Below are 27338 nucleotides of genomic sequence, written 5' to 3' on the forward strand. Positions count from 1 at the left end.
TCACTGGGACCCCTTGTCAGTTTCATTGATGCCAGCTGCTGCAGTGTCTTAGAAACTCAGTGACTCATCAAGTGGGAGCATACAGCATTGAGTGCCTCATGAGCAATACCGTTTGCCACAGTACTTGCGTGGCAGAAAAAACATTTCTCAGCCAAATGCTCGGCCCTAGGGGATTCTGTACTGAAGGTCTCAGCTCAGAAGAATTCAGCTTCTTCCTTGGTACTGTCTTTTTCATCAGAAGCTGCATTTTTATTCCCTGAGGTGATCAGGGTCACTCTTGGACTGGAATCTTCTATTCTCCTGATTCGTTTTCACCCAAATCTCCAATACAGCAAGACAATAGGATGTCTATAATGAAAACTGCTGTGCAACCTCCGGTCATAAGAACGGCCAGACTGGGTCAGACCAGAGGTCCATCTAGCTCAGTATCCTATCTTCCAACAGTGGCCAATGCCAGGTGCCCCAGCGGGAATGAACAGAACAGGTAAGTGATCCATCCTCTGTCGCCCTCCTATCCACTACTAAGCAAGTTACTGCACTTCCTGAAGTAGCCCAGCTGTCAGATTTTTTCTCTTCCTTTGTGAACTGAGTCTAGTAAAGAGTTACCTCAAATACATTTTTATGTTTGACTCTCTTATTAGGTATCTTCAAGAATTGCTCAAGCTAAGAGTTCACCATGTAATTTTCAATTATCCCCATGGATGGCAGTATCTTGTAGTGTTCTGTTTTATGCGTGTGGTTATTAGTCCTGGTCATACTGGTTTTCTTGGCACAATTCAAATCAGCAATTCCCTCCTCCCTCTAATTCAGGATGCAGTCCACAGAGACAAGATTCATTGCCTTCATGTTCTCTTCAGAAGTCCACATATTTGGAAACAACGTAGCCTCTGAGGAAGACGAAGAATAGATTCAGAATGATCCTTCTGCAGAAGGGCAAATGCTGTCTCCCTCTCTTGATGAGGATGTGGCGTTGTTTACTCATATGACATTAGATGACTTCAAAACCTTTCAAGAGCTATTAAAGAAGATGGCAGAGACATTAGAAATCTCTTTGGAACTTATGCAAGAAAAGTGATATACATTGTTTCCTACTGACAGGTTTCAGAGTAGCAGCCGTGTTAGTCTGTATTCACAATAAGAAAAGGAGTACTTGTGGCACCTTAGAGACTAATAAATTTATTTGAGCAAAAGCTTTCGTGAGCTACAGCTCCGATGAAGTGAGCTGTAGCTCACAAAAGCTTATGCTCAAATAAATTTGTTAGTCTCTCAGGTGCCACAAGTACTCCTTTTCTTATTGTTTCCTACAACCTTCTACTCCAAATAACTATTAATGAAGGTATCGTTGAGCCAGCAAAGGATTACGGGCAACACCATCTTCTATATTGGCAACTTCTAAACAAGCAGATCAGAAATAGCAAGTTTCTCCAATGATGTATGAGTATGTTTATACTCATCCAAATCCTTCATCATTACTAATTATTGCTATTAATGAAAAATCCAAAAAGATTTTGAGATCTGCACCAAAAGAGAAGGAGAGAAGACTGAGGTGGGACATGGTAACAATTTTCAAGTACATACAGTAAAAGTTACACAGCCCTTTAGTAACTGGAAAGCTCAATAAACTGGCATTTCGTCCTTTTTTCGGCATAAAAGTCCGGTTTATAGTACGGTTGGTGCTGGGCCGGCAGGCTCCCTACCTGGCTCCGCATGGCTCCCAGGAAGCAGCGACATGTCCCTGCTGCTTCTAGGCCAAGGAACAGCCATGAGGAGTTTGGAGTACAGGAAGGGGTGTGGGGCTCCGGTTTGGGGCGTGGGAGGGATGTGGGGCGTGGGATCTGGGAGGAAGTTTGGGTGCAGCAGGAAGCTGGGGGGGAGGGTTGGGGTGCGGGAGGAGGTGTGGGGTGCCGGATTCAGGGGAGACTCACCTTGGGTGGCTCCCTGCCAGTGGCAACCTGTCCCTGCTGCTCCTAGGCAGAGGTGTGGCGGGCAGCTCTGCATACTGTGTCTGCCCGCAGGCGCCACCTCCGCAGCTCCCATTAGCCGCGGCTCCTGGCCAATGGGAGCTGTAGAGCCAGAGCTCGGGGCGGGGTGGGGGCAGCGCGCGGAGCCCCTTCCTGCACCCGGCTCCCTCCCAGAGCCCACTCCTTCTCCTGTGCCCCAGCCCTGCACCCCCTCCCACACCCAAACTCCCTCCCTCTTAGTTAACCAGAATTTTTCACTTTCCAGCACCCCCCATTACCCCAACATGCCATATAAAAAAGCTTTTACTGTAAAAGGCTGTTATAAGGAGGAGGGCAAAAAATTGTTGTCACTAACCTCTGGATAAGAAGCAAGGGGCTTAAATTGCAGCAAGGGAGGTTTAGGTTGATCATAGGATGACTATGAGCCGCCAATTTGATATGACTGTGAAAAAAGCTAATGTGGTCTTGGGATGCATCAGGCGAGGTATTTCCACTAGAGATAAGGAGGTCTTAGTACTGTTATACAAGGCACTGGTGAGACCTCATCTAGAATATTGTGTGCAGTTCTGGCCTCCCATATTTAAGAAGGATGAATTCAAACTGGAATAGGTACAGAAAAGGGCTGCTAGGATGATCCGAGGAATGGAAAACCTGTCTTATGAAAGGAGACTCAGAGAGCTTGGCTTGTTTAGCCTAACCAAAAGAAGGCTGAGGGGAGATATGATTGCTCTATATAAATATATCAGAGGGATAAATACCAGGGAGCGAGAGGAATTATTTAAACTCAGTTCAAAGTGGATACAAGAACAAATGGATATAAACTGGCCATCAGGAAGTTTAGACTTGAAATTAGACAAAAGGTTTCTAACCATCATAGGAGTGAAGTTCTGGAACGGCCTTCCAAGGGAAGCAGTAGAGGCAAAAGACATATCTGGCTTCAAGACTAAGCTTGATAAGTTTATGGAGGGGATGGTATGATGGGATAGCCTCATTTTGGCAATTAATTGATCTTTGACTATTAGAGGTAAATATGCCCAATGGCCTGTGATGGGATATTAGATGGGGTGGGATCTGAGTTACTACAGAGAATTCTTTCCTGGGTGTCTGGCTGGTGAGCCTTGCCCACGTGCTCAGGGTTTAGCTGATCACCATTTTTGGGGTCAGGAAGGAATTTTCCTCCAGGGCAGATTGGCAGAGGCCCTCGGGTTTTTTCCTTCCTCTGCAGCGTGGGGCACGGGTCACTTGCTGGAGGATTCTCTGCACCTTAAAGTTTTTGAACCATGATTTGAGGACTTCAAGAGCTTAGACATAGGATAGGGGTTTATTACAGGAGTGGGTGGGTGAGATTCTGTGGCCTGCGTTGTGCACAAGGTCAGACTAGATGATCATAATGGTCCCTTCTGACCTTAACGTCTATGACTCTGACTCTATTAAGAAGCACTTGGAGGAAAGTTTTGAAGCACTTGGAGGAGAGGAAGGTGATCAGGAACAGTCAACATGGATCACCAAGGGCAAGTCCTGCCTGACCAACCTGATTGCCTTCTATGATGAGATAACTGGCTCTGTGAATATGGGGAAAGCGGTGGATATGATATATCTTGACATTAGCAAAGCTTTTGATATGGTGGTCTTCACAGTATTCTTGCCAGCAAGTTAAAAAAGTATGGATTGGATGAATGGACTATAAGGTGGATAGAAAGCAGGTTAGATTGTTGGGCTCAACGGGTAGTGATCAATGGCTCGATGTCTAGTTGGCAGCCGCTATCAAGCGGAGTGCCCCAGGGGTCGGTCCGGGGGCTGGTTTTGTTCAACATCTTTATCAATGATCTGGATGATGGGATTAATTACACCCTCAGCAAGTTCGCAGATGACACTAAACTGAGGGGAGAGGTAAATACGCTGGAGGGTAGGGATAGGGTCCAGAGTGACCTAGATAAATTGGAGGATTGGGCCAAAAGAAATCTGATGAGGTTCAACAAGGACCAGTGCAGATTCCTGCACTTAGGAAGGAAGAATCCCATGCCCTGCTACAGGCTGGGGACCGACTGGCTAAGCAGCAGTTCTGCAGAAAAGGACCTGGGGATAACAATGGACGAGAAGCTGGATATGAGTCAGTAGTGTGCCCTTGTTGCCAAGAAGGGCAATGGCTTATTGGGCTGTATTAGTAGGAGTGTTGCCAGCAAATTGAGAGAAGTGATTATTTCCCTCGATTCAGCTCTGGTGAGGCCACACCTGGGGTATTGTGTCCAGTTTTGGTCCCCCCCACTACAGAAGGGAAGTGGACAAATTGGAGAGAGTCCAGCGGAGAGCAATGAAAATGATTAGGGGCCTGGGGCACATGACTTATGAGGAGAGGCTGAGGGAATTGGGCTTATTTAGTCTGCAGAAAAGAAGAGTGAGGGGGGATTTGATAGCAGCCTTCAACTACCTGAAAAGGGGTTCCAAAGAGGATGGAGCTAGGCTGTTCTCAGTGGTGGCAGATGACAGAACAAGGAGCAATGATCTCAAGTTGCAGTGGGGGAGGTGTAGGTTGGATATTATGAGGGTGGTGAAGCACTGGAATGGGTTACCAAGGGAGATGGTGGAATCTCCATGCTTAGAGGTTTTTAGGGCCCAGCTTGACAAAGCCTTGGCTGGGACGATTTAGTTGGTGTTGGTCCTGCTTTGAGCAGGGGATTGGACTAGATGACCTCTTGAGGTCTCTTCCAACCCTAATATTATATATTCTATTAATTAAAAAAACTGTATCTGTATCCTGGGAAGAAGTAACTCTGAAAATGTTTTGGGGATCATGACAGATAATCAGATGAACATGAGCTCTCAGTGCAATGCTGTGGCCAAAAGGGCTAATTGATCCTTGAAGGCAGAAATGGGAATTTCAAGTAGGATCAGAGAGATGTTATTTTGCCTCTGTACTTAGCACTGGTATGACTGCTGCTGGAATACTGTGTCCAGTTCTGGTGTCCACAATTCAAGAAGGATGTTGATAAACTGGAGAGGGTTCAGAGAAAATGACTAAAGGATTAGAAAACTTGTTTTTGTAGTGAGAAACTCGAGGAGATCAATCTGTTTTGTTTAACAAAAAGAAGGTTAAGAGGTGACTTGATTATCTGTAAATACCTACATAGAGAATACATATTTAATAATGGGCTCTTCAGTCTAGCAAAGAAAGGTAAAAGATGATCCAGTGACTGGAAGTTGAAGCTAGAGAAATTCAGATTAGCCATGAGGTGTACATTTTTAACAGTGAGATTAATTAACCATTGGAACAATTTACCAAGGATTTTGATGGATTCTCTATCACTGATTATTTTGAAATAAGATTGGATGTTTTTCTAAAAGATATGCTCCAGGAGCTATTTTGGGGAAGTTCTGTGCCTGTGTTATAGACTCATATCATAAAAATATAGTACTGGAAGAGACATCTGTAAGTCATCTAGTCCAGTCCCCTGCACTCGAGGCAGGATTAAGTAATAACTAGACCGTTCTTGACAGGTATTTGTCTAACCTGTTCTTCAAATCCTCCAATGACAGAGATTCTACAACCTCCCTAGGCAATTTATTCCAGTGCTTAACTACCCCGATAGTTAGGAAGTTATTCCTAATGTCCAGCCTAAACCTCTGTTGCTTCAATTTAAGCCCATTGCTTTTTGTCCTGCTCTCAGAGTTTAAGGAGAACAATTTTTTACCCTCCTCCTTGTAACAGTCTTTTACATACATGAAAACTCTTATCATGTGGCCCTTCAGTCTTCTCTTCTCCATACTAAACAAACCCAATTTTTTTCAATCTTTGCTCATTGGTCACGTTTTCTAGACCTTTAATAATTTTTATTTTTCTCCTCTGGACTTTCTGCAATTTGTTCACATCTTTCCTAAAATGTGGCACCGAGAACTGGACACAATACTCCAGTTGAGGCCTAATCAGCACAGAGTAGAGTGGAAGAATTATTTCTTGTGTCTTGCTTACAGCATTCCTGCTAGTACATCCCAGAATGTTTGCTTTTTTTGAAACAGTGTTACTCTATTGATTCATATTTAGCTTGTGGTCAACTATATCCCCGATCTCTTTCTACAGTACTCCTTCCTAGGGAGCCATTTCCCATTTTGTATTTGTGCAACTGATTCTTTCTTCCTAAGTGGAGTACTTTGAATTAGTTCTTGAATTAGTTCTATTGAATTTCATCCTATTTACTTCAGACCATTTCTGCAGTTTGTCCAGATCATTTTGAATTCTAATCCTCTCTGCCAAAGCACTTGCAAACCCTTCCAGTTTGATATCGTCCACAAACTTTATAAAAGGGCATTCTTTGTGCCATTATGTACAGGAGGTCAGACTAAATGAACATAAGGATCCCTTCTGGGCTTGGAATCTGTGAAGATGTGAATCCATGAAGTCCAACTGTGCAGGCTCGGAGCTGGTTTGTGGCTCTTGACATGCAGGATGTGTACTTACTTCCACATTGTCATCCACCTGGGCTATAGTAAGTACCTGAGTTTTATGATAGGGTTGAATCAGTACTGGTACAAGGTATAGCAATTTGGACTCTTTACAGCGTCAAGGATCTTCACAAAATACCTTGTGTTGGTAATGGCCCACCAGAGGAGTAAAGGTATTCATATCAATGCCTATTTGGACAACTGGCTGATCTGGGGCAGGTCACAACGGGAGACCTCAGTGAGCTGGGACTGCGCTTTGTCCCTATTCAATTGCGTGAGACTTCTAGTGAACTGCGAAAAGTTGTCACTAATGCTGTCGCAGATAATAGCAGCTCTATAAATGCTAATTGACTTGACATCAGAAAGAGTGCACTGCCTGAGGACAGCTTCCAGTTGCTACAAGGACTCTTACTTCATTTGATGTCACAACTAACTACAACAGTACAAATATGCCTCGCAGTGCTAGGCCACATGTCGGTATGCATATATATGACACCATTTGCCAGACTTTGCTTGTGGACCCTCCAGTTCTGGCTCAAGGCTGTCTATTCGTCGATGAAACATCCAATAGCCAAGGTCAAAGTCATGACCACATCATGTCACTGCAGAACTGTTTTTGTGGCTTGAACCTGCAATCACATGGAAAGGGGTCCCTTTTTCAATCCCCTTGTGACGAAGTGGGACTGTTCTTAATGTTTCCTCTGAATACAGAAGGGGTGCCTCAGTTTTCCCTATGCATTTTGTAAGTCTCTAGGTGTTGGGATAAGAGAGTGTAATTGTTGCAGATCAAAGGGCCAGTGTACATAAATGGTCGACATTCTGTCTCCTGGCAACTGATGGCCTGGTCTCTTCCCCCCACAAGGTGATAGCTAAAGGGTTGGAGAACAAAGGAACCAGGTGACCTCCTGGCCCGGGAAAGGGACAAAGCCCAGAGAAGGAGGGGCTGGAGGGTGAGTCAGTTGGGAGCTGGCTGGGGACGAGGAGTGAAGTGCAGACATAGTTGTCTGGCTCACTGCCCCCCAAAATGGACCCAGCTGAGAGGTCCTGTTCTCTGTACCTACATGCTCTGTTTTAGACCATGTTTCTGTCATCTAATACATGTCTGTTTTACTGGCTGGCTAAGAGTCACATCTGACTGAGAAGTTGGGTGCAGGACCATCTGGCTTGCCCAGGACCCACCTGGACAGACTCACTGTGGGAAATCCACAGAGGGGCAGAGGATGCTGAATGTTCCGAGGTCAAACCCAGGAAGGTAGAAGCCGTGTGAGCTTTTTGCCCTGCAGACAGTCTGCTCGCAGAGAGGAGACTTCACCAGAGTCCTGACTGGCTTTGTAGGGAGCAGTTCCAGAGCATTGCCCAGGGACTCTGTGACACCCCTCCCAAACAAAGACCCTGCTCATGGATGCAGTGACAAGTTGGGGAGCTCACTTGGACCACTTGCAGATCAAAGACACCTGATCTCCAAATGACATGGGGCTTCATGTGAATGTTCTAGATCTCTGAGTCATCAGACTAGCTTGTCTGGCATTCCTGCCTGTCCTCAAACTCGATAATTCAGGTCTTCACAAACAATATGACAGCTATGCAACAACATAAACAAGAAACGGGGCATCTGCTCCTTGCTCCTCTGCCAAGAGGCCACTGATTTTTGGAATTGGTACCATCAGAATGTGGTAAGACCAATGTCTCTTCACCTCCCAGGAATCAGCAACAACTTAGAAGACTTCCTAAGCAGGACAGTCAGTAACCAACCAGGAATGGTCATTACACAGATCCATCACAGAACTGATATTCCATCAGTGGGGACTCCCATGAGAGACTTCTTTGCCATTAAGGACAATGCAAAATGCAAGAGCTTTTGCTCCACAAGAGTCCTGAGTCCAAGGATGCTAACAGATGCCTTCTTGCTACAGTGGAACAAGGGCTTGCTTGTATGCCTTCCCACCAATTCCCTTCATTCCCAGGGTGATTTCCAAAATCAAGAGACAAAGCTACAATCTTTCTGGTGCCTTAAATATGGGCCAAGTCAGTTCTGGCTCACAGACCTACTCCAGATGTCCATTCAGCTTCTGATCCATCTCTCAGACAGCCTGGATCTGATCTTGCAGCATTGTGGCCAGACACATCATGCAGACCAGAGTCTCTCCACCTGATGGTGTAGCTAGTGGGTGGCTGACCACCACACAGAGAAACTGCTCCATACAGGTCCAGGAAAACATCTACCAGAAGGACATATTCTTGCATGGGAAATAGGTTCTCACTATGCATAGCCCAAAATGGCCTAGACCCAGCCCAGGCCTCAGTACCAAAGATCCTTGAAGACCTACTGTAGCTCAAGCGGACAGGTCTCTTACTCAGTTCTACTGAAGTCCATCTCACAGTGATTTCAACTTATCACCAGCCTGTGCCATCATGTTTGGTCTTCTCTTACCCCATGGTATCAAAGTTTCTTAAAGGGCTACTACATGCTCAAACACTGGTCAGAGAACCCACTCCTGCCTGGGACCTCAATATACTCCCCTTGAGACTGATGTAGCCTCTCGTTGAGCTTCTCTCAGAATGCTTCCTGGACTACCTCACTCTGAAAACAGAAAGAAAAGGAGTACTTGTGGCACCTTAGAGACTAACAGTCTCTAAGGTACCACGAGTACTCCTTCTCTTTTTGCGAATACAGACTAACACAGCTGCTACTCTGAAAACAGTCTTCCTAGTCGCAATCACTTCAGTCAGAAGAGTAAGTGAGCTTCAGGTGCTCCTGGCTGAACCCAAATGCAGTTCCGTTGGAATAAGGTGATGCTGAGACCTCATCAGAACTTCCTCTCCAATGTGGTCTCAAAATTCCATCTGAGGCTATCCATCCGCTTGCCTGTCTCCTTCCAAAAAGCACATTTATGACTGGGAGAAAAGAAATTACACACACTTGTCATTTCCAGGTCTCTGCTCTATTGACAGAACAAAATCATTCCACCTGTCAACCCTATCTATTTCTCCCTATACCAGAGCATTCAAAAGGTCAACCTCTTTCATCTCAAAGAATATTGAAACAGATCACATGATGCATCCTCGTGTTGTTAGTTGGCTAGTGTACCTCTCTCACTAAATACCAAGGCTAACTCCACCAGCATTCAAGTGATTTCTTCCACCTTTTTCAGACATGTGCCACTATCGGACATCTGCAAGGCAGAGATGTGGAGTAAACCACTGACCTTTGTCAAGTACTGTGCCTTGGACTTAGTTGATCAGATGCCAAGTTTAGGAGAGTAGAACTGTGACGCTGTATGGAATCTGGAGATACTTGTGGATATTATGAATATCAATATTGTAAAATTGAAATGAGTTGTGCCAGATATGCCATGTAAGGTATCTGCACAAATCTTATAATTTGCCAGATATGATAATCTCATTTATGTGTTTGTATCACCTTTGTATTATGAGCTATAGATATATATGTATGTCTGTATTTCAAACTTGTGCTATGCTTCTGGGTAACACCCCCAAACTGTTTGGCATCAGCACTGCCTAGCCTGCTTGATGGCCCATTAAGGACCATCAGCTACACAACTGACCCATTGAGAGACAGCGGAGCATACACCGTATGACTCAGCAAGGCATGCATGGGAATGCCTGTGGACAGAAAAGGTCCTCCAAGCCTTGTGCTGGGCAGCTTGTGTTGGAAACAAAGGAAGCACAGGGCGCATGGAAAAATATTATAAAAGGCAGCTGCATCTTCTCCATTTTGTCTTCAATCCTGCTTCTTACCTCCGGAGGAACTTTGCTACAAACTGAAGCTCTGAATAAAGTTGAATGATCCATCTAAGCTGTGGATGTATTCCAGAGGGACTTTCAAGTCGGCAAACTCACCAATACTGCTAGGAACCTGATATGTGGACTTTGAAGTCTTTGTATGTATGTGACTGCTTTACCATTTAACATCTCTCTTGTTCTTTCTTTTTTCTTTATAATAAACCTTTAGTTTTAGACACTAAGGGATTGGCTGGCAGTGTGGTAGTTTGGGTAAGATCCAAACCTATACTGATTTGGTAACATGGCTGATGCTTTGGGGTCAGAAGAACATTTTGTATATGTGAGCAGAGTTTTTTAAATAACTTCTTACTATACTGGACCTAGGTGCTGACTGGGAGCCAGAGAACTGGAATGCAATAAAGGGGGCTGTGTGATTTCTTTTTTGCTTCTTGATAACCAGTGTGGGGGATCAGAAGCACAGTTTGTGACTGGTTCTGAAGAGTAACTTCAGTATTACCCACCAGTCTTGGGAGTATCTGCTCTTCCTTTTGCAGCCTGCCCTGACCTTGGCATTTCTAGTGAGGGCTGCCCCAGTCACAATGGGTCACAAGAACTACATTCCCTATTTGACTGATGCAGCTGGAATTCCTCATTCCCTCTGTCCTGAGGGGATACTGCTTGCCAATCACCTAAGTAGGGCTTCATACTGATACATAGTGGAAGAAAGGATAGTTACTTATGCTACAGTAACTGTGATTCTTCTAGATGTTGTCAGTGTGGATCTCATGACCTGCTCTCGGAGTCCTTGGTTACTAGGAGCTTCAGATTGTGAGGGAACCGAGAGAAGGTCATGGCTGCTCTGCCTTTTGTGCCCTGTCATGGGAGCATGAGGCAGCACAGGGTGCATGTGTGACCCCAATGGACACAGCAATAAAAAAAAAGTCTGGTTTTGCATGTATGAGGTGCATGCACACCCTACAGTGGAACAACACTGACAAAAACATCTAGGAGAACCACAGCTACTGCAAGTAAGTAACTATTCTTCTTCTACACTGCTCTGTAAAGTGTCCCAGTTCTTCTTCTGAAGGGGAGAGGGAAAGGGGTATACCCACATATGAAAGTAATACATTTCTCTTATACCTCACCAAAACACTTCCCTGTGGTATGCCTGACCACAGTGTCAGAGTTCTTTTCACTTTGAAAATATGATCAATCTACAGGAGATGGTAGTAATAGCTGGTGGAGACTGCTTGATATTTGGAGCCGCACCAGTCATTTTGGGCAGCCATTACCTCTGCAGAAACATGCCCAATGTTGGAAGATGCATCAGTGGCTCTGGGAATGCTAAGCTGTTGGTGTTTTCCTTTTCCTGCAGTCCCTCAGCATGACTATGGTGCCTTTGACAACCGTCGTTGCCTTCACTGACATGACAGAATGGCCAGAGCCTCCGCGTAGCCAGCCCAGCACGTACTGGAAAATCCCATTTGACTTCTTTTTCCCCTTCAAGGTTGCACTGAATGGGGGGATAAGCTGTCAAGGAGACCTGGCTGGTGCTTTCCTGATGTCTCTCACATTCTGCAGCATTCTCAGCTTCTGAAGAGAATGAAGTCTGGTGCTCTGCTCCTCATGGCAACATTTATGCCCAGATAGTACCAGAGAGCTCACTCCATCCTGCTGTATCCTGGTGTCATATCTGGTGCCTGTTCCTCACCTGGGTGAGACAATATGAGAGATACAGTGACCTAAATGATTCCTCTTTGTTCTTGTGAACAGCAAAGAAAGTATTTATCTGACACCTAGAGAAGGCAGGTGTTTCAGAGAATCCTGTTAATGTAATGGTACAGTCAGAATATGATGCAGACCAAAGACTCTTCTATTCTGTTCAGGTTCTCACCCTGTGCCTATCATCATGCTATCCCTGTTCCTTCCTGTAGTGCATTGTGACATGATTAACATCTGCCACCTGTGATTCTTCCATGTCTACAATCCCTTTATGCAGATTTGTGAAGGTCAACCCAGCGTTGCTCATAGGGGATGGGAGGGCAGAAGGAGCAGTCTTTGTGGAACAAAGAGGAGAGAGGGAATGAAAAGGAACTCTCTTTATTCTGTCCCCTACAAGAAGGAAAAGTCCCTTCTGAGCTGAGCAGTATGGAGAGAAGTGTGCTTTCATTTCTAGTTTCCCTCCCTATTGGTGGGGAGTCTGGAGCTCACTTGTTCAGCTCCCTGTTACAGAAGAGCCTCATCTTTCCATGTGGAATTGTAAATCATACATTTTAAATCTGATATAATTTATCCAGTGATAGTTTCTATTGAAACCATCAGTGCCTCTGTGACTGTCTTTAGAATGTATGCCTTTGTTAGGGGATCTAAATTATTATTCAGTGAGTGGTATTATAATGACCTATCTACTCATCTCCTCTGGCCCATTGTAAATAAGCTGGCCTTCTGCATTTGTGTCAATCTTTATCTCTTATTTTTGTGTTAATCTCTTCAAATAAAATTATCAATTGAACATGCATTACTTTATAAAAATGTTTTTATTTGCAAGATGGATATGCAAGACACAAGGAATTATGGAGGTTCTGTCCTTTGGGATTACTGTCCTGGGAATTTTATGACCAGGTATCTTGACAGCTCTCCTTTCCACCCTCACAGCTCTTCCCTCATGCATATGGGCTCAGTGCCACACTCCCCACCTGTGGTGGTTTAGGAATCTCTAAAACTGGGAAGTATTACTGCTTCAGGTCCAAGCAGAGGCTATACTGGCAGTGACAGCCATTGTGAATGTTGGATGATGTATAGGAGATGGGCCATTGTGAGCAGTTGGAGTTGGAGATTAAAGTTAATTATTTTAGAAGAGGTTTGCAATTTATTATGAGGCTGCAGTGTCATGCAACACCTAAGGTTTGACCCTGGCCTCCTGTGTCTGTGACATTTCATAGATTTCAGGGACAGAAAAGCCTCTATGATCTTGGGATGAATGAAGGAGGTGGTGGGGTAGCTTCCTTTTATGGATACCCAGCCAGCCAGTTAGCTGTTCTCTACTTGCTTTACCCGTAAAGGGTTAAAAAGGCCATAGGTAAAAGAAAGGGAGTGGGCATCTGACCAAAAGAGCCAATGGGAGGGCTAGAACTTTTTAATATTGGGGAAAAATTTCCCTTTGTCTGTCTGTTGTTGTTCTCCAGAGAGAGAAGAGCAGAGACAGGGCTGGGACTATGCTGTAAGAGCAAGAGCTTTGAGCAAGGTATGGAAAACCATCAAATCATACCTAGGAATTGCTTATCTGAAACCCCACGTATGTAAGTAAATCAGGGAATGTCTCGGAAGATGCAATTAGGATTATTTCTTCTCGGCTTGTGGACTCCTCTGTGCTAACCCCAGGTGCTTTTATTTTGCTTGTAATCTTTAAGATGGACATCAAGAAACCATTCTTGATGCTTAATTATTATATATGCTCTTTTTAAATCTAGAAATGGCCTAAATTCCAGATGTATTTTTTTCTTTTTGTTTTTAATAAAATTTACCTTTTTAAAGAACAAGATTGGCTTTTTTGTGTCCTAAGAGGTTTGTGTATATGTTGTTTAATTAGCTGGTGGCAACAGCTGATTTCCTTTGTTTTCTTTCTCAGCTCTTCCCCAGAGTGGGGGTGAAAGGGCTTGAGGGTACCCCACAGGAAGGAATTCCCAAGTGCTTCTTCCTGGGTTCTCAAAAGGGTTTTTTGCACTTGCGTGGTGGTAGCATCTACCCATCCAAGGTCAGAGAAAAGCTGTAACCGTGGGATTTAATACTAGCCTGGAGTGGCCAGTATTAATTTTTTAGAATCTTTCTGGGCCCCCACCTTCTGCACTCAAAGTTCCAGAGTGGGGAATCAGCTTTGACAGATCTATTCAAGGTGTGGCCAAACCACAGCTTGTGAGCTGTATGTGTGTCTTTTATAGTTAAAGTGCAACTCACAAGCTGAAGCCCTGAGCCCTGGCTAAAATCCCAAGACACCCCCCCCCCCACACACACACACACAGCTGGTAGGCAGAGAATGTATATGTGGGGCCTCCAGGAAATACTTCAAAAGATATTAAGCCCTGAGCTACCGTGAGAGTGAGGCCGATAGAAAGAGAAGCTCTCACATGTGCATTATATCAGGAAATTGCATCATTCTGTTTTCAGAATGTTGTGCTGACCTCGTGTGCTCACGATCTCCCTGCATTCCACAGAATACAGGCTGTGTTTACTGTTTACAAATCTCATTTGAATAGTTTTAGATTTAAGTGTCAACTCTACGTTAATTTTGTGGATGACAATGATATCTTCATATTGTAAGAAATGCAAGCATGAAGAAGAAAACTGAAGTTTTAAGCCAGAATGAGAGAAAGATTTTGCATTTGCTGTTAAAGGTGGCAAACCCCTGTGCCTTAACTGCAATGCATTGCTCACTCACTACAAAGCGAGCAATTTGAAATATCACTACAAAATGAATCACAATTTTTCATCTAAATACCCTCCTGAATCAGAATTAAGAATAAACAAGCATTAAAATCATGGCTAAACAGTCAACAGACACTACTCTTGGTGTTCAGTAAGAAAGCTGACAATGAGCAAAGCTAGTTTTGTTATTCATGGTGTATCACTCATGCTAAATGTCCATATTGTGATGGAGACTTTGTTAAGAAGAATGTTACAGAAGTGGTTGCAATTTTAGATCCAAGTAACACAAAACTTAATGACTAATAAAGCAAATTCCAATTTTGTGCCATACCGCGGAGAGGCATATCTCCCAGATTAGTGATGATGTTGCAAGCAAGATGCAAAATGATCTAAAGAATTCTCAATGAATCCACAGATATACAAGATAAACCACAACTAGTGGAATTTGTTCACTATGTTTTCACTGATGTAATTGTGAGAGAAGAAATGTTGGACTGTAGCAAAACATGCACTCATTGCCACGGCACCTCTGGCCGGTCATCTGGGAATTAGCTCATCCCAGCCTCAGAGCGCCTCCTGCTGGCTGGTGTCTCCCTACTGGTACCTGCTTCCTCTCAATCTCCACCTCTTATAGTATTTCTGACCCCATGTCCCTCACCGGCCTGCAGTGCCCCTTCTCCTGGGTACTGCCTGCAGCAGTACCCTCACACTCAGGGTCCTCCCCTCCCTGGGGAACCCCAATCCCCTAAGCCCATCTTGCCTCAATGACCCACTGCCAGTTTTCATGTAGGCCCTTCCCTCAGGGGCAAATTGCAGTCCAAAATGGCCACTGATCATCAGCCAGGGGGTTGGACCCGCTGCTTCTTCCTTCCCTGGCTGCCTTCCCACAGCCCTAGTACCTCCCACACCCCTGAAAGCAAGGCCTCTGCTTGGAGATTTGCCAGGTTGGAGCACCCCCAGCTCCTCCTGCCCTTCCCCAGCACTGCACTGTCCAAGGTACCCTTTTTCTCTATCAGGCAATCAGTTCCATCTCTCTCCAAGACTGGAGAGAGACTGACTATCCTGTCTGGTCTTCTCCCTTTTATACTGGCTTGGCCAGCTCTGATTGGCTGTCTCCCAGGCTTCTCTGATTGGCTCTCAGCCCCAGCGCCCTCCAAGTGCTGGCTTTTAACCCTTTCTGAGCTAGAGCAGGGTGACCGCCTCGCTACATGGACTTAGTGGTGCTAAAAGAAACAACCCACAGTGTTGATGTAAAGAATGCACTGGACAAAGCACTGACAAATGCTGATGTTCCACTGGATAAACTTGTCAGTGTTGCAATGGATGGAGCACCTGCAATGATGGGGGGCGGGGGGGAAGTAGGCCTTATCAGGCTCTTGAAAAGTGATCCCAAATTTCTGGAATTTCTCCCTCTTCATTGCATAATCCATCATGAGGATCTCACAGGCAGATACTTCAACTACAAAAGTGGTCCTAGAAATTGTCAGTTTCATCTGCTCATATGGGAAGACTCCTTAACACTCAAAAATTTCATCGAAGAGCTGGAGCTTGAAGACAAACCTAATGACATCTCTTTCTACTGTATTGTGAGGTGGTTATCAACCACCACTGTCTTAAATAGGTTTGTGGAACTGTTGGAGCCTATCAATGCTTTCCTTGAAGAAAAGGAAATGTCTTATCCACAATTGGAAGATGAGCAATGGATGCGGGATCTGATATTTTTCACTGATATTATGCAGCATCTGCAAACTCTTCAATTTGGCACTCCAAGGGAAGGAGAAGGTTATTTCTGTCCTTATTCAGACAGTCTTCAGTTTCCAGATCAAGTTCTGAAAAGAGACATAATGCTAAGTCTTCAACAATTTTCCCTATCTCAAAAGTAGGGTAAATGCATTTCCTGAAATGGAAGTAGATCACAAACTCAAGGAATACAGAGGTAAATTACAAGGATTGCTTGATGAATTTCAGGCCAGGTTTGAAGACTTGCAGAAGTTGAGATCCTGCTTTGCCTTTCTTGTAAACCCTGATGTGATCAACCACAGCTGTCCAATTCCCAAAACTGTAGTTACAGAAATATTTACTGTAAAATAGAACTACTGGAATGACAGGAGGACAAGGTTTAAAGATGATGCATAAATCACAATCTACAATCGTGAAATGCTCAAGGAGATTAGAGAGGCTATTAATATAAACAACTCAATAATGGGGGATTTCAACTATCCGCATATTAACTGGGTACGTCACCTCAGGCCGGGATGCATAGATAAAGTTTCTTGACACCTTAAATGACTGCTTCTTGGAGCAGCTAGTCCTGGAACCCACAAGAGGAGAGGCAATTCTTGATGTAGTCCTAAGTAGAGCACAGGATCTGGTCCAAGAAGTGAATATAGCTGGACCACTTGGTAATAGTGACCAAAATATAATTAAATATAACATCCCTGTGGCGGGGAAAACACCACAGCAGTCCAACACTGTAACATTTAATTTCAGAAAAAAGGACTACATAAAAATGAGGAAGTTAGTGAAACAGAAATTAAAAGGTACAGCGCAAAAAGTGAAATCACTGCAAACTGCATGGAAACTTTTTAAAGACACCATAATAGAGGCTCAACTTAGATGTATATCCCAAATTAAAAAACATAGTAAGAGAACCAAAAAAGTGCCACCGTGGCTAAACAACAAAGTAAAAGAAGCAGTGAGAGGCAAAAAGGCATCCCTTAAAAAGTGGAAGTTAAATCCTAGTGAGGAAAATAGAAAGGAGCATAAACTCTGGCAAATGAAGTGTAAAAATATAATTAGGAAGGCCAAAAAAGAATTTGAAGAACAGCTAGCCAAAGACTCCAAAAGTAATAAAAAATGTTTTCAAGTACATCAGAAGCAGGAAGCCTGCTAAACAACCAGAGGGGCCACAGGACAATCAAGATGGTAAAGGAGCACTCAAGGACAATAAGGCTATTGCAGAGAAACTAAATTAATTCTTTGCATGGTCCTCGCGGCTGAGGATGTGAGAGAGATTCCCAAACCTGCGCCATTCTTTTTAGGTGACAAATCTAAGGAACTGTCCCAGATTGAGTTGTCATTAGAGGAGGTTTTAGAACAAATTGATAAACTAAACAGTAATAAGTCACCAGGACCAGATGGTATTCACCCAAGAGTTCTGAAGGACCTCAAATGTGAAATTGCAGAACTATTAACTGTAGTCTGTAACCTATCATTTAAATCAGCTTCTATACCAAATGACTGGCAGATAGCTAATGTGACACCAATATTTAAAAAGGGCTCCAGAGGTAATCCCGGCAATTACAGGCCAGTAAACCTGACTTCAGTATCAGCCAAAGTGGTTGAAACTATAGTAAAATAAAAAATTGTCAGACACATAGATGAACATAATTTGTTGAGGAAGAGTCAACATGGTTTTTGTAAAGGGAAATCATGTCTCACCAATCTAGAATCATAGAATCATAGAATCATAGAATATCAGGGTTGGAAGGGACCCCAGAAGGTCATCTAGTCCAACCCCCTGCTCAAAGCAGGACCAAGTCCCAGTTAAATCATCCTAGCCAGGGCTTTGTCAAGCCTGACCTTAAAAACCTCTAAGGAAGGAGATTCTACCACCTCCCTAGGTAACGCATTCCAGTGTTTCACCACCCTCTTAGTGAAAAAGTTTTTCCTAATATCCAATCTAAACCTCCCCCATTGCAACTTGAGACCATTACTCCTCGTTCTGTCATCTGCTACCATTGAGAACAGTCTAGAGCCATCCTCTTTGAAACCCCCTTTCAGGTAGTTGAAAGCAGCTATCAAATCCCCCCTCATTCTTCTCTTCTGCAGACTAAACAATCCCAGCTCCCTCAGCCTCTCCTCATAAGTCATGTGCTCTAGACCCCTAATCATTTTTGTTGCCCTTCGCTGTACTCTTTCCAATTTATCCACATCCTTCTTGTAGTGTGGGGCCCAAAACTGGACACAGTACTCCAGATGAGGCCTCACCAGTGTCGAATAGAGGGGAACGATCACGTCCCTCGATCTGCTCGCTATGCCCCTACTTATACATCCCAAAATGCCATTGGCCTTCTTGGCAACAAGGGCACACTGCTGACTCATATCCAGCTTCTCGTCCACTGTCACCCCTAGGTCCTTTTCCGCAGAACTGCTGCCGAGCCATTCGGTCCCTAGTCTGTAGCGGTGCATTGGATTCTTCCATCCTAAGTGCAGGACCCTGCACTTATCCTTATTGAACCTCATTAGATTTCTTTTGGCCCAATCCTCCAATTTGTCTAGGTCCTTCTGTATCCTATCCCTCCCCTCCAGCGTATCTACCACTCCTCCCAGTTTAGTATCATCCGCAAATTTGCTGAGTGCAATCCACACCATCCTCCAGATCATTTATGAAGATATTGAACAAAACGGGCCCCAGGACCGACCCCTGGGGCACTCCACTTGACACCGGCTGCCAACTAGACATGGAGCCATTGATCACTACCCGTTGAGCCCGACAATCTAGCCAGCTTTCTACCCACCTTATAGTGCATTCATCCGGCCCATACTTCCTTAACTTGCTGACAAGAATGCTGTGGGAGACCGTGTCAAAAGCTTTGCTAAAGTCAAGAAACAATACATCCACTGCTTTCCCTTCATCCACAGAACCAGTAATCTCATCCTAAAAGGCGACTTTTCCAGTCCTCTAGGATCTCTCCCGTACTCCATGAGTTCTCAAAGATAATTGCTAATGGCCCAGAGATCTTTTCAGCCAGTTGCTTAAGTATTCTAGGATGCATTCTGTCAAGCCCTGATGACTTGAGGACATCTTGTTGTCTAAGTATTTCTTAACTTGTTCTTTCCCTATTTTAGCCTCACATCCTGCCCCATTGACACTGACATTCACTGTGTTAGTCGGCCAATTTTGCTAACCTTTTTTGGTGAAAACTGAAACAAAAAGGCATTTAATACTTTGGCCATTGTTGCATTTTCTGCTGTTGTCTTTCCCTCCTCATTGAGTAAGGGGCCTACTCTGTCCTTGATCAGCCTCTTGTTTCTAATGTGTTTGTAAAATGTTTTCTTTTTACCCTTTTAGTTCCACTAGTTTAATCTTATTTTATGTATTGGCCTTTTTAATTTTGTCCCTACATGCTTGTGTTTGTTGGGTTTTTTTATATTCATCCTTTGTAATTTAACCTAGTGTCCACTTGTATGACTCTCTTTTTTTAAAGTTTCAGATCATTGAAGATCTCCTGGTTAAACCAGTGTAATCTAGTGTGGGGAGGTGTTTTTAGTGGCTCCCATGATGGGAGAAAGCAAAAGGGACAGGATGGGTTGGGTTGGATCCCACAAGATTTCCAGCCCTTACCGGACTTCCAGCGTAGGCTTAAGGTGTTGTGGGATTTGGCATGAGATTTGGAGCCATGATAAGAGCCATTTGTTAAGGACTTCCTATTTGCTGGTTTCCAGCAGTCAGCCCTCACTTACTCCCTTATCTAGGTAGCTGTGGTTTATACTAGTTGCCACTTTGGGGCTGAGAAGGATTTTTTTACCTACACCACCTGATTGGCAAAGGCTGGTTAGGTTTTTTTCACCCTTCTTCCAGTGAAACCTAGGACTGGGTTTTGGGCAACCAGAGGGTTGGAATTCTTCCCTTTCCAGAGGGCACAGTTTGGACCGATATGAGAATCCTTTAGTTGTTGCAACTTTTGGCAGGTGGTCAGTGCAGGAACTCTCTGATTTAGGCTCCAGATCCAAAAAAGTATCACAAGGGGCATACCGAGGCATCTCCTTATGAGATGGGAGCATAGGGTCTAACCCCCTCAGGACAAATGTGAACCAGGGCTTGGCCACTATGCCAGGGGGACCGTCCCGCCAAGGTGCTTGATGGCAGTGCTGACTGGGGGTCAAGGTCCCTTTTTACCTCATCCTCTGAAAGGGGGAGGGATGCTAGCGGCAAGGTGCGGTGCCCAGAGATCCTCCATTTGTGATGATTGGCTGTAATTTGATAGGATGTAATTTGACTAATAAAGTTGCAGCCTGGTCTGACGGGTTCGGTCACAGAGACCCCATTGGGACTGTCACGTGATGTGCTGGAATTACCTCTGAGCCCATTTTCCCTGCCAGCTTGGCACTCCAGAACTTGTTGAGCCAGACACACTAGCCTGCTGCAACACAGACCCAGGTCTGGTCCATGCCCCCAAAGCTCAGACTTTAACCAAAAACTGCTCAGCAGGTCACCTATCTCCAGTACCCAGCTCTCCCCCCTCCCCAGGCCTTGTAGGTATCAGCCCCAGCCTGCCTCCTCTCTTGGCCACACTGGGAAGGGATTGGGAAATAGATGGAAGCAGGCAGGCCGGAGGTGGTTTGGGGGCAGAGTGTGGGTGGGGCCAGGCCAGGCTGTTTGGGGAGGCACAGCCTTCCCATGCCTTTGCTACCTGTTGACCATACCCATGAGGCAGAGCAAATTTCAGGATGATCTGAGTGTCTGGATTTACATAGAAGAGCTGTCATTTTAAACAGAATGTACTTCTCAATCTTAGCTATAGCAGAGCTGACACTCTGGTATAATTTGCTTGACAGTCGCCCTTCAGTGGTACACAGCAGTTACTATGCAATCAGCTGCCCTTCAGTGGCCTTTAGTGGTGCATCCGTGAATCATTAATAAGAACTGGAGGATAATTGCATAAATGCTTAAAAAATACCAGGTTAAATTGAACTCCAGCAGCACTGTGCTTGAGCATGGGTCTGTGCTGTGCTTAGGAGAAGAGGTAAGGGGAAGAATGTGGTGGCAGAGTTTGATAGTCTGCTCCAGAGTCTTCAGGGGGTCCCTTACCTTCACTGTGCTGCTCTCTCCATGTACTCTGCGACAGGCACAGACATTTTCCTTGGCAAACCCTCCTATGCCCTCCATCTCTCATTGCAAACCTCTCACTCTCTTACAGATTAATCTTCCACTGTACTATTTTCATCTCAGGTTTCCCCTCTAGTCCTCATTGCCCTGCCTCCCTGTAATCTTGGGGTAGGTAAGGTGAAGAAGCAATGAACTTTGATGTAGTCAAATCTACAATGACAGCTCCAGGAAAATGAGTCTCAAAGTCCAAATGGGAGTGGGAGTGATTTATAGCTTTATAGTTGTTTGTAATATGATATGAAAGTAGTCAGTCAACAGATCAGAACAATACAGTGTCCTGTGCCTGGCTGCTCTGCTCCATGTCACATGATACTGCAGGGTCAGAACTCCACTACAGTCTAGGAAAAGGAACAAATTTGGGAAGCAAGACCCAGTTGATCCACTATTCCTGCTATAGCCTGTTCCTTTTAACATCAGCTGAAACTCTTTTGCTTGGCTCTTCACCTCAGGTAGGAAAAATGGGATTCTGACTGATGCAGGAGATGCTGAAAAGTTTTGCTGGGATCCCATGAAAAGGAGGATGCTAGGTCTGGAAACCTCCCCTTCCCCTTCAGGAAGACGCTGAAAGGTTTTGCTAAGGGCCCATGCAAAGGGAAAGGTTGATGCCTGATCTCAATGGAGGTTCACATGTACTGCTGAGGTCCCTCTGACCTTGGGGGAAGAAGGATGCTCTGGGCCCATATGATATTTTAGCCAAAATTTTGGTAATCTGACAATCATTGTAGTACTTCCTTGATAGGAGGATTGTATGGGAAGGAGAAGCCAACAACTCTAATTCCTTCAGTGTAGCTAGGTTCCTATACTGCATTCAGCACCAATTTCTTCATCAAATTGTCACCAAACCAAGAAGAGATGATGCACATTTTTAGACTTGGTTTTGGTAAGTAGTGAGAACATCATAGAAGAGTTGGTCGTAGGAAATAACGTATTGAGTGATCATGAGTTGATTCAGTTTAAATTAAATGGAAGGATCATTAAAGCCATTTTTTATTTCAAAAGGGCAGAGTTTGAGAAATGAAGGGAGAGACATGGGTGTCTGGGTTAATCACAGGATGACTATGAACCACCAATGTGATGCAGTTGTGAAAAAAGCTAATGTGATCCTAGGATGCATCAGGCAAGGCATTTCAAGTAGAGAGAGAAGTACTTATGCCATTGTACAGGGCACTGGTAAGACCTCATTTGGAATACTGTGTACAATTCTAGTCACCCATATTCAAGAAAGATCAATTTAAACTGGAAGAGGTGGAGAGAAGAGCTACTAAGATGATCAGGGGAACAGAGGTCCTGTCTTATGAGAGGTAACTGGAAGAGCTTGACTTGTTTAGTCTAGCAAAAAGAAGGATAAGAGAGCATATGACTGCTTTCTATAAATATAGTGTGTGTGAGGGCGTAAATACTAGGGAGGTTGAGGAGCTATTTAAGCTAAAGGACCATGTTGTAACAAGAACAAATGGATAAAAACTGGCCATGAACAAATTCAATCTGGAAATTGGAAGGTTTCTAACCATTAGAGGGGTGAGGTTCTGGAAAAGCCTCCTGTCACAGTTTAGGGCTCCTGCACCTGTATTCCCTCTCTGTGGTCCAGCAAGCTCACACAATCTAGGCTCCTGGCTTCTCAGCTGTCACCTCTCTTGAGTGGAGACATACATTTCTCTCCTTCCTGACCAGGGTTTTTTCCAGGTGTGACAAAGTTCCTCCTCTACCTTGGTGGGTCTTGCGCTTATGGCGGATTTGCTTGCCTTGGAGCTTCATGGCAGCCCTCAGTTTGCTGTTTTCGTGAACCCACAGTCCAGGTCAACTCCTCCTGTGTCTGACCAGGAGTTGGGAGGTTTGGGGAGAACCCGGGCCCGCCCTCTACTTCATGTTCCAGCCCAGGGCCCTGTGGAATGTGCGACAGCTACAACTCCCTGCGCTACTTCCCCATGGCCTCCTCCCAACACCTACTTTATCCTCACCATAGGACCTTCCTCTTTGTGTCTGATAATGCTTGTACTCCTCAGTCCTCCAACAGTATGCGTTCTCGCTCCCAGCAACTCTTGCTTCTAGCTCCTTACACACGCACCACAAACTGAAGTGAGCTCCTTTTTAAACCCAGGTGCCCTGATTAGCCTGCCTTAATTGATTCTAGCAGCTTCTTGATTGGCTGCAGATGTTCTAATCAGCCTGTGTGTCTTAATTATCTCCAGAAGGTTTCTGATTGTTCTGGAACCTTCCCTGTTCCCTTACCCAGGGAAAAGGGACCTACTTAACCTGGGGCTAATATATCTGCCTTCTATTACTCTCCTGTAGCCATCCGGACTGACCCTGTCACATATCCCCCCTCTGCTCAACACTATGGGGTTGGGCAACTTGGGACATTAGGCAGTGTACTCGTGACAAGCCATCTGCCATTGCCATGGTGGCTTCCAGCCCGGTGTTGTATGGTGAATTGGAAAGGTTGTAGGGACAGGAATCATCTGGTCACCCTTGCATTCTTCTCTTTAGTTCGCTTCATCTACTTGAGGGGTGCATGGTCAGTCACAAGGGTAAACCATCGTCCCAGAAGGTAATAACGTAGTGTTTCCATGGCCCATTTCACAGCTAGGCACTCTCTTTCAATCACGGCATACTTCTGCTCTCTCGGGAGGAGTTTCCTGCTGAGGTAGAGGATTGGGTGTTCTTAATCTCTGACCATCTGCGATAGGACAGCTCCCAATCCTACTTCAGATGCATCTGTTTGTAAAATGAATTCTTTGCTGAAGTCTGGGGCTATAAGCACAGGGTTACTGCAGAGGGCTGTCCATAGATCCATGAATGCTTTCTCTGCGGCATCTGTCCACTTCACCATGTCTGGACCCCGGGCTTTTATCAGGTCTGTCAGGGGACTCGCTCTGGTAGCAAAATGGGGAATAAATCGTCGGTAGTACTCCACCACACCCAGGAATGCCCGGACTTGCTTTTTCCAATTCAGCTGGGGCCAATTTTGGATAGCCTCTAGTTTATTTAGTTGGGGCTTGACCATGCCCCTTTCTACAATGTAGCTAAGGTATTTAGCCTCGACTAGCCCTATAGCACACTTGGCCTGGTTGGCTGTGAGGCCAGCCCGTCTTAGTGTGTCTAGAACCGCTTCCACCTTTCCTAAGTGGGTTTCCCAGTCGGGGGTGTGAATAATCACATCATCCAGGTATGCTGCTGCATTACTGGTATGGGGCCGTAGGAGCTTGTCCATAAGACGCTGGAAGGTGGTAGGTGCCCCATGCAGTCCAAAAGGAAGAACAGTATATTGAAACAGACCCTCTGGGGTAGAGAATGCCATGTTTTCTTTCGCATCTTTGGCAAGGGGAATCTGCCAGTATCCCTGCATTAAATCAAGGGTGGTCAAAAATCGGGCATTGCCCAGGTGCTCAACTAACTCATCGATATGGGGTATGCATCAAATGTGGATATCTCATTCAGCCGGCGAAAGTCATTACAAAACCTAGTGGTGCCATCAGGTTTGGGCACCAACACAATCGGGCTTGACCACTGACTGTGGGACTCTTCGATGACTCCCAGTTCCAACATCCTTTTTACCTCTGCCTTGATCTTCTCCCTTTTTGCCGCTGGGACCCGATAGGGCCTTAAAGTACCTTTGCCCCAGGGTCTGTGATAATGTGGTGATAGGCTTCAGTGGTCTGACCTGGTTTGGTTGAAAACACATCCTAGTATCGGTTGATCATCTCAGTTACCTCCTTCTTCTCACTTGGTGTCAGATCAGTGGATATCCTGATCAGCTGCTGCATGTTATTTCCCTGAATCGGGGTCTCTTGGGCCACTACACACGCCTCTCGTTGGTGCCAAGGCTTTAAGAGGTTAATGTGATAAATTTGTTCTTGTTTCCAGCGTCCTGGCTGCCGCACCTTGTAGGTTACTTCCCCCACGGGTTCAACCACCTCATAGGGCCCCTGCCATTGGGCCAAAAGCTTGCTTTCTGCCATGGGTACCAACACCATCACCCGATCCCCTGGTTGGGACTGTCGGACTTTTGCCTGGCGATTGTAATGGGTTCGCTGGGCCTCCTGCATCTTTTCCAAATGTTCCCATGCAATGGGGGTGACCCGGGCTCTCCATTCTCGCATCTGCAACACATGGTCAGTTATATTTCTCCCCTCATTGGGTTCCTCTTCCCAGATTTCTTTTGCAATATCTAGTATGCCACGGGGTGGCATCCGTATAATAATTCAAAGGAGAAAAACCCAGTTGAGGCCTGAGGTACCTCCCGGATTGCAAACATAAGGTAGGATAGTAGGGTGCCCCAATCCTTCCTGTCCCGACTTACCACTTTCCTTATCATTGCCTTGTTAATATCTCCTTTGGTAGCCCCACTCGGGCAAAGATCCCCACCAACTCTTTAGCTATTGTTTTAGAGGCCGTGTTCCACAGGGGGACGGCTTCTGGGTAGCGAGTAGCATAATCCAGAACGACAAGTATATATTGGTGGCCCCGGGCTGTCTTCTCTAGGGGTCCCACTAGGTCCATGGCTATTGCTTGAAGGGGACCTCTATGATGGGAAGGGGTACTAATGGTGCCCTCAAGTGGGGACAGGGACTTTGCAGCTGACACTCCGGGCAGGACGCACAGTACCTCTGCACTTCTTCATGTACTCCGGGCCAGAAGAATCGTCGCAGGACCCATGCCAGGGTCTTCTCTACCCCCAAATGTCCCCCGGAAAGATGACTATGGGCCAAACTTAATACAGCATTCTGGTGTTTTTGAAGTACTAGGATCTGCTGTACCTTCTGCCCCTGTACAGGTGCAACACAGTATGAGATTCTTCTTCATTATGAAGTAGGGTCCTGGTCCCTGGGTTTCCCCTTCCACGGGGACCCCATCTATTTCGGTCACCTCCTTCCTAATGTTGTTGTATCTTGGGTCTTCAGCCTGGTTCCATCCAAAATTTCCTCTCCTGGGACTAATCTGCCCGAGATCTAGGGGGCAAGTCTCTGTTGCCTCTACTGGTTCAAAGGCATTAGGGTGTGGGTCAGATTCGGGTGCTTCTCTGTCCTGGGTGGCCTCCTTTTCAGCTGCTCGGGTCCGCCTACCTACAAGAGTGATCCCTCTCCTGTTGGGCTGCAAAGACCCCGCCCTCCGTCACATCCTCTTGTTCCGCCGGCAAGTACAGCTTTAACTGCTGCCGGTGGCACGTGACGGAGAGGCGCTCGAGGCGTCCTTCCTAGTCCCATGCCAGGGGGCCCATTACCGGGTGCACTACTCCATGAGGGAGGCCCGGTGCTACCTCTGCCAGGCAATGGGGCACGTCCGGAGGGACTGCCCCTTGGCCCGGCAAGGAGGGACATCTGGGACCCCCGAGCCCTGGCAGGGCGCTGGCCCCATCATCGCTGGCGCCCCTGGCTGCCTGGCACCTGAAACCACCCCTCCTCCTTCCCGGTCCACCACTGCTCCCGCTCGGGCGCTGGGGACACCTCCCCAACTATGCCCAGATGAGCGGGAGAGCCCCGCCCCCGCTGCTTGCAATCTGGCAGGGCCTGTGGAGGAGGGTGTGGCAGGGACACCGCCAGGCATGGGAGAGGGCCTGCCCCAGGGGGAATCCTCCCTCCCTTGTGCTGCCCCACCGTTACCCGCAACCGAGTCCCTGAGCCATCACCTCTGCCCCCTGACACAACCCCTGCTAGCCAGCCCCCGGATGATGCCATGGAGGGCTGGGCCCTAGTTCAGGGGAAGCAGGGCAAGCGGAAGGCTCGAGCTTTGCTTCTCCCATCTGACGCGGAGGCCCCCCGGAAGACCAGGAAGGGGTCACCGATGCCGAGCCTTCCGCTTTGCTCACGGGTGTGTTCCATCCACCGGTGCCGGCTGGGGAAGACATGGCAGCACTGGAAGGCAGTATCTCCCCTCCACGGGAG

General features: G+C 45.9%; 1 protein-coding gene across 3 annotated transcripts in view; it reads left to right on the top strand.

The window, feature by feature from the left end:
- TCTN3 (tectonic family member 3) overlaps positions 1-12660 on the top strand; it is an 81470-nt gene extending 68810 nt beyond the window's left edge. For 2 of the 3 annotated variants that reach the window (XM_038411024.2, XM_038411025.2), the window contains exon 13: positions 11518-12660. In XM_038411024.2, coding sequence (XP_038266952.2) covers positions 11518-11739 — 222 coding nt within the window. In that variant the 3' untranslated portion in view covers positions 11740-12660. Of the gene's footprint in view, positions 1-6286; positions 6443-11517 lie in introns of all 3 variants that reach the window. The other variant, XR_006282556.1, reaches the window with a different exon arrangement.
- Positions 12661-27338: the final 14678 nt, after the last annotated feature.

Source organism: Dermochelys coriacea, chromosome 7 (genome assembly GCF_009764565.3).
Source record: "Dermochelys coriacea isolate rDerCor1 chromosome 7, rDerCor1.pri.v4, whole genome shotgun sequence".
NCBI classification, from domain to species: domain Eukaryota; kingdom Metazoa; phylum Chordata; order Testudines; family Dermochelyidae; genus Dermochelys; species Dermochelys coriacea.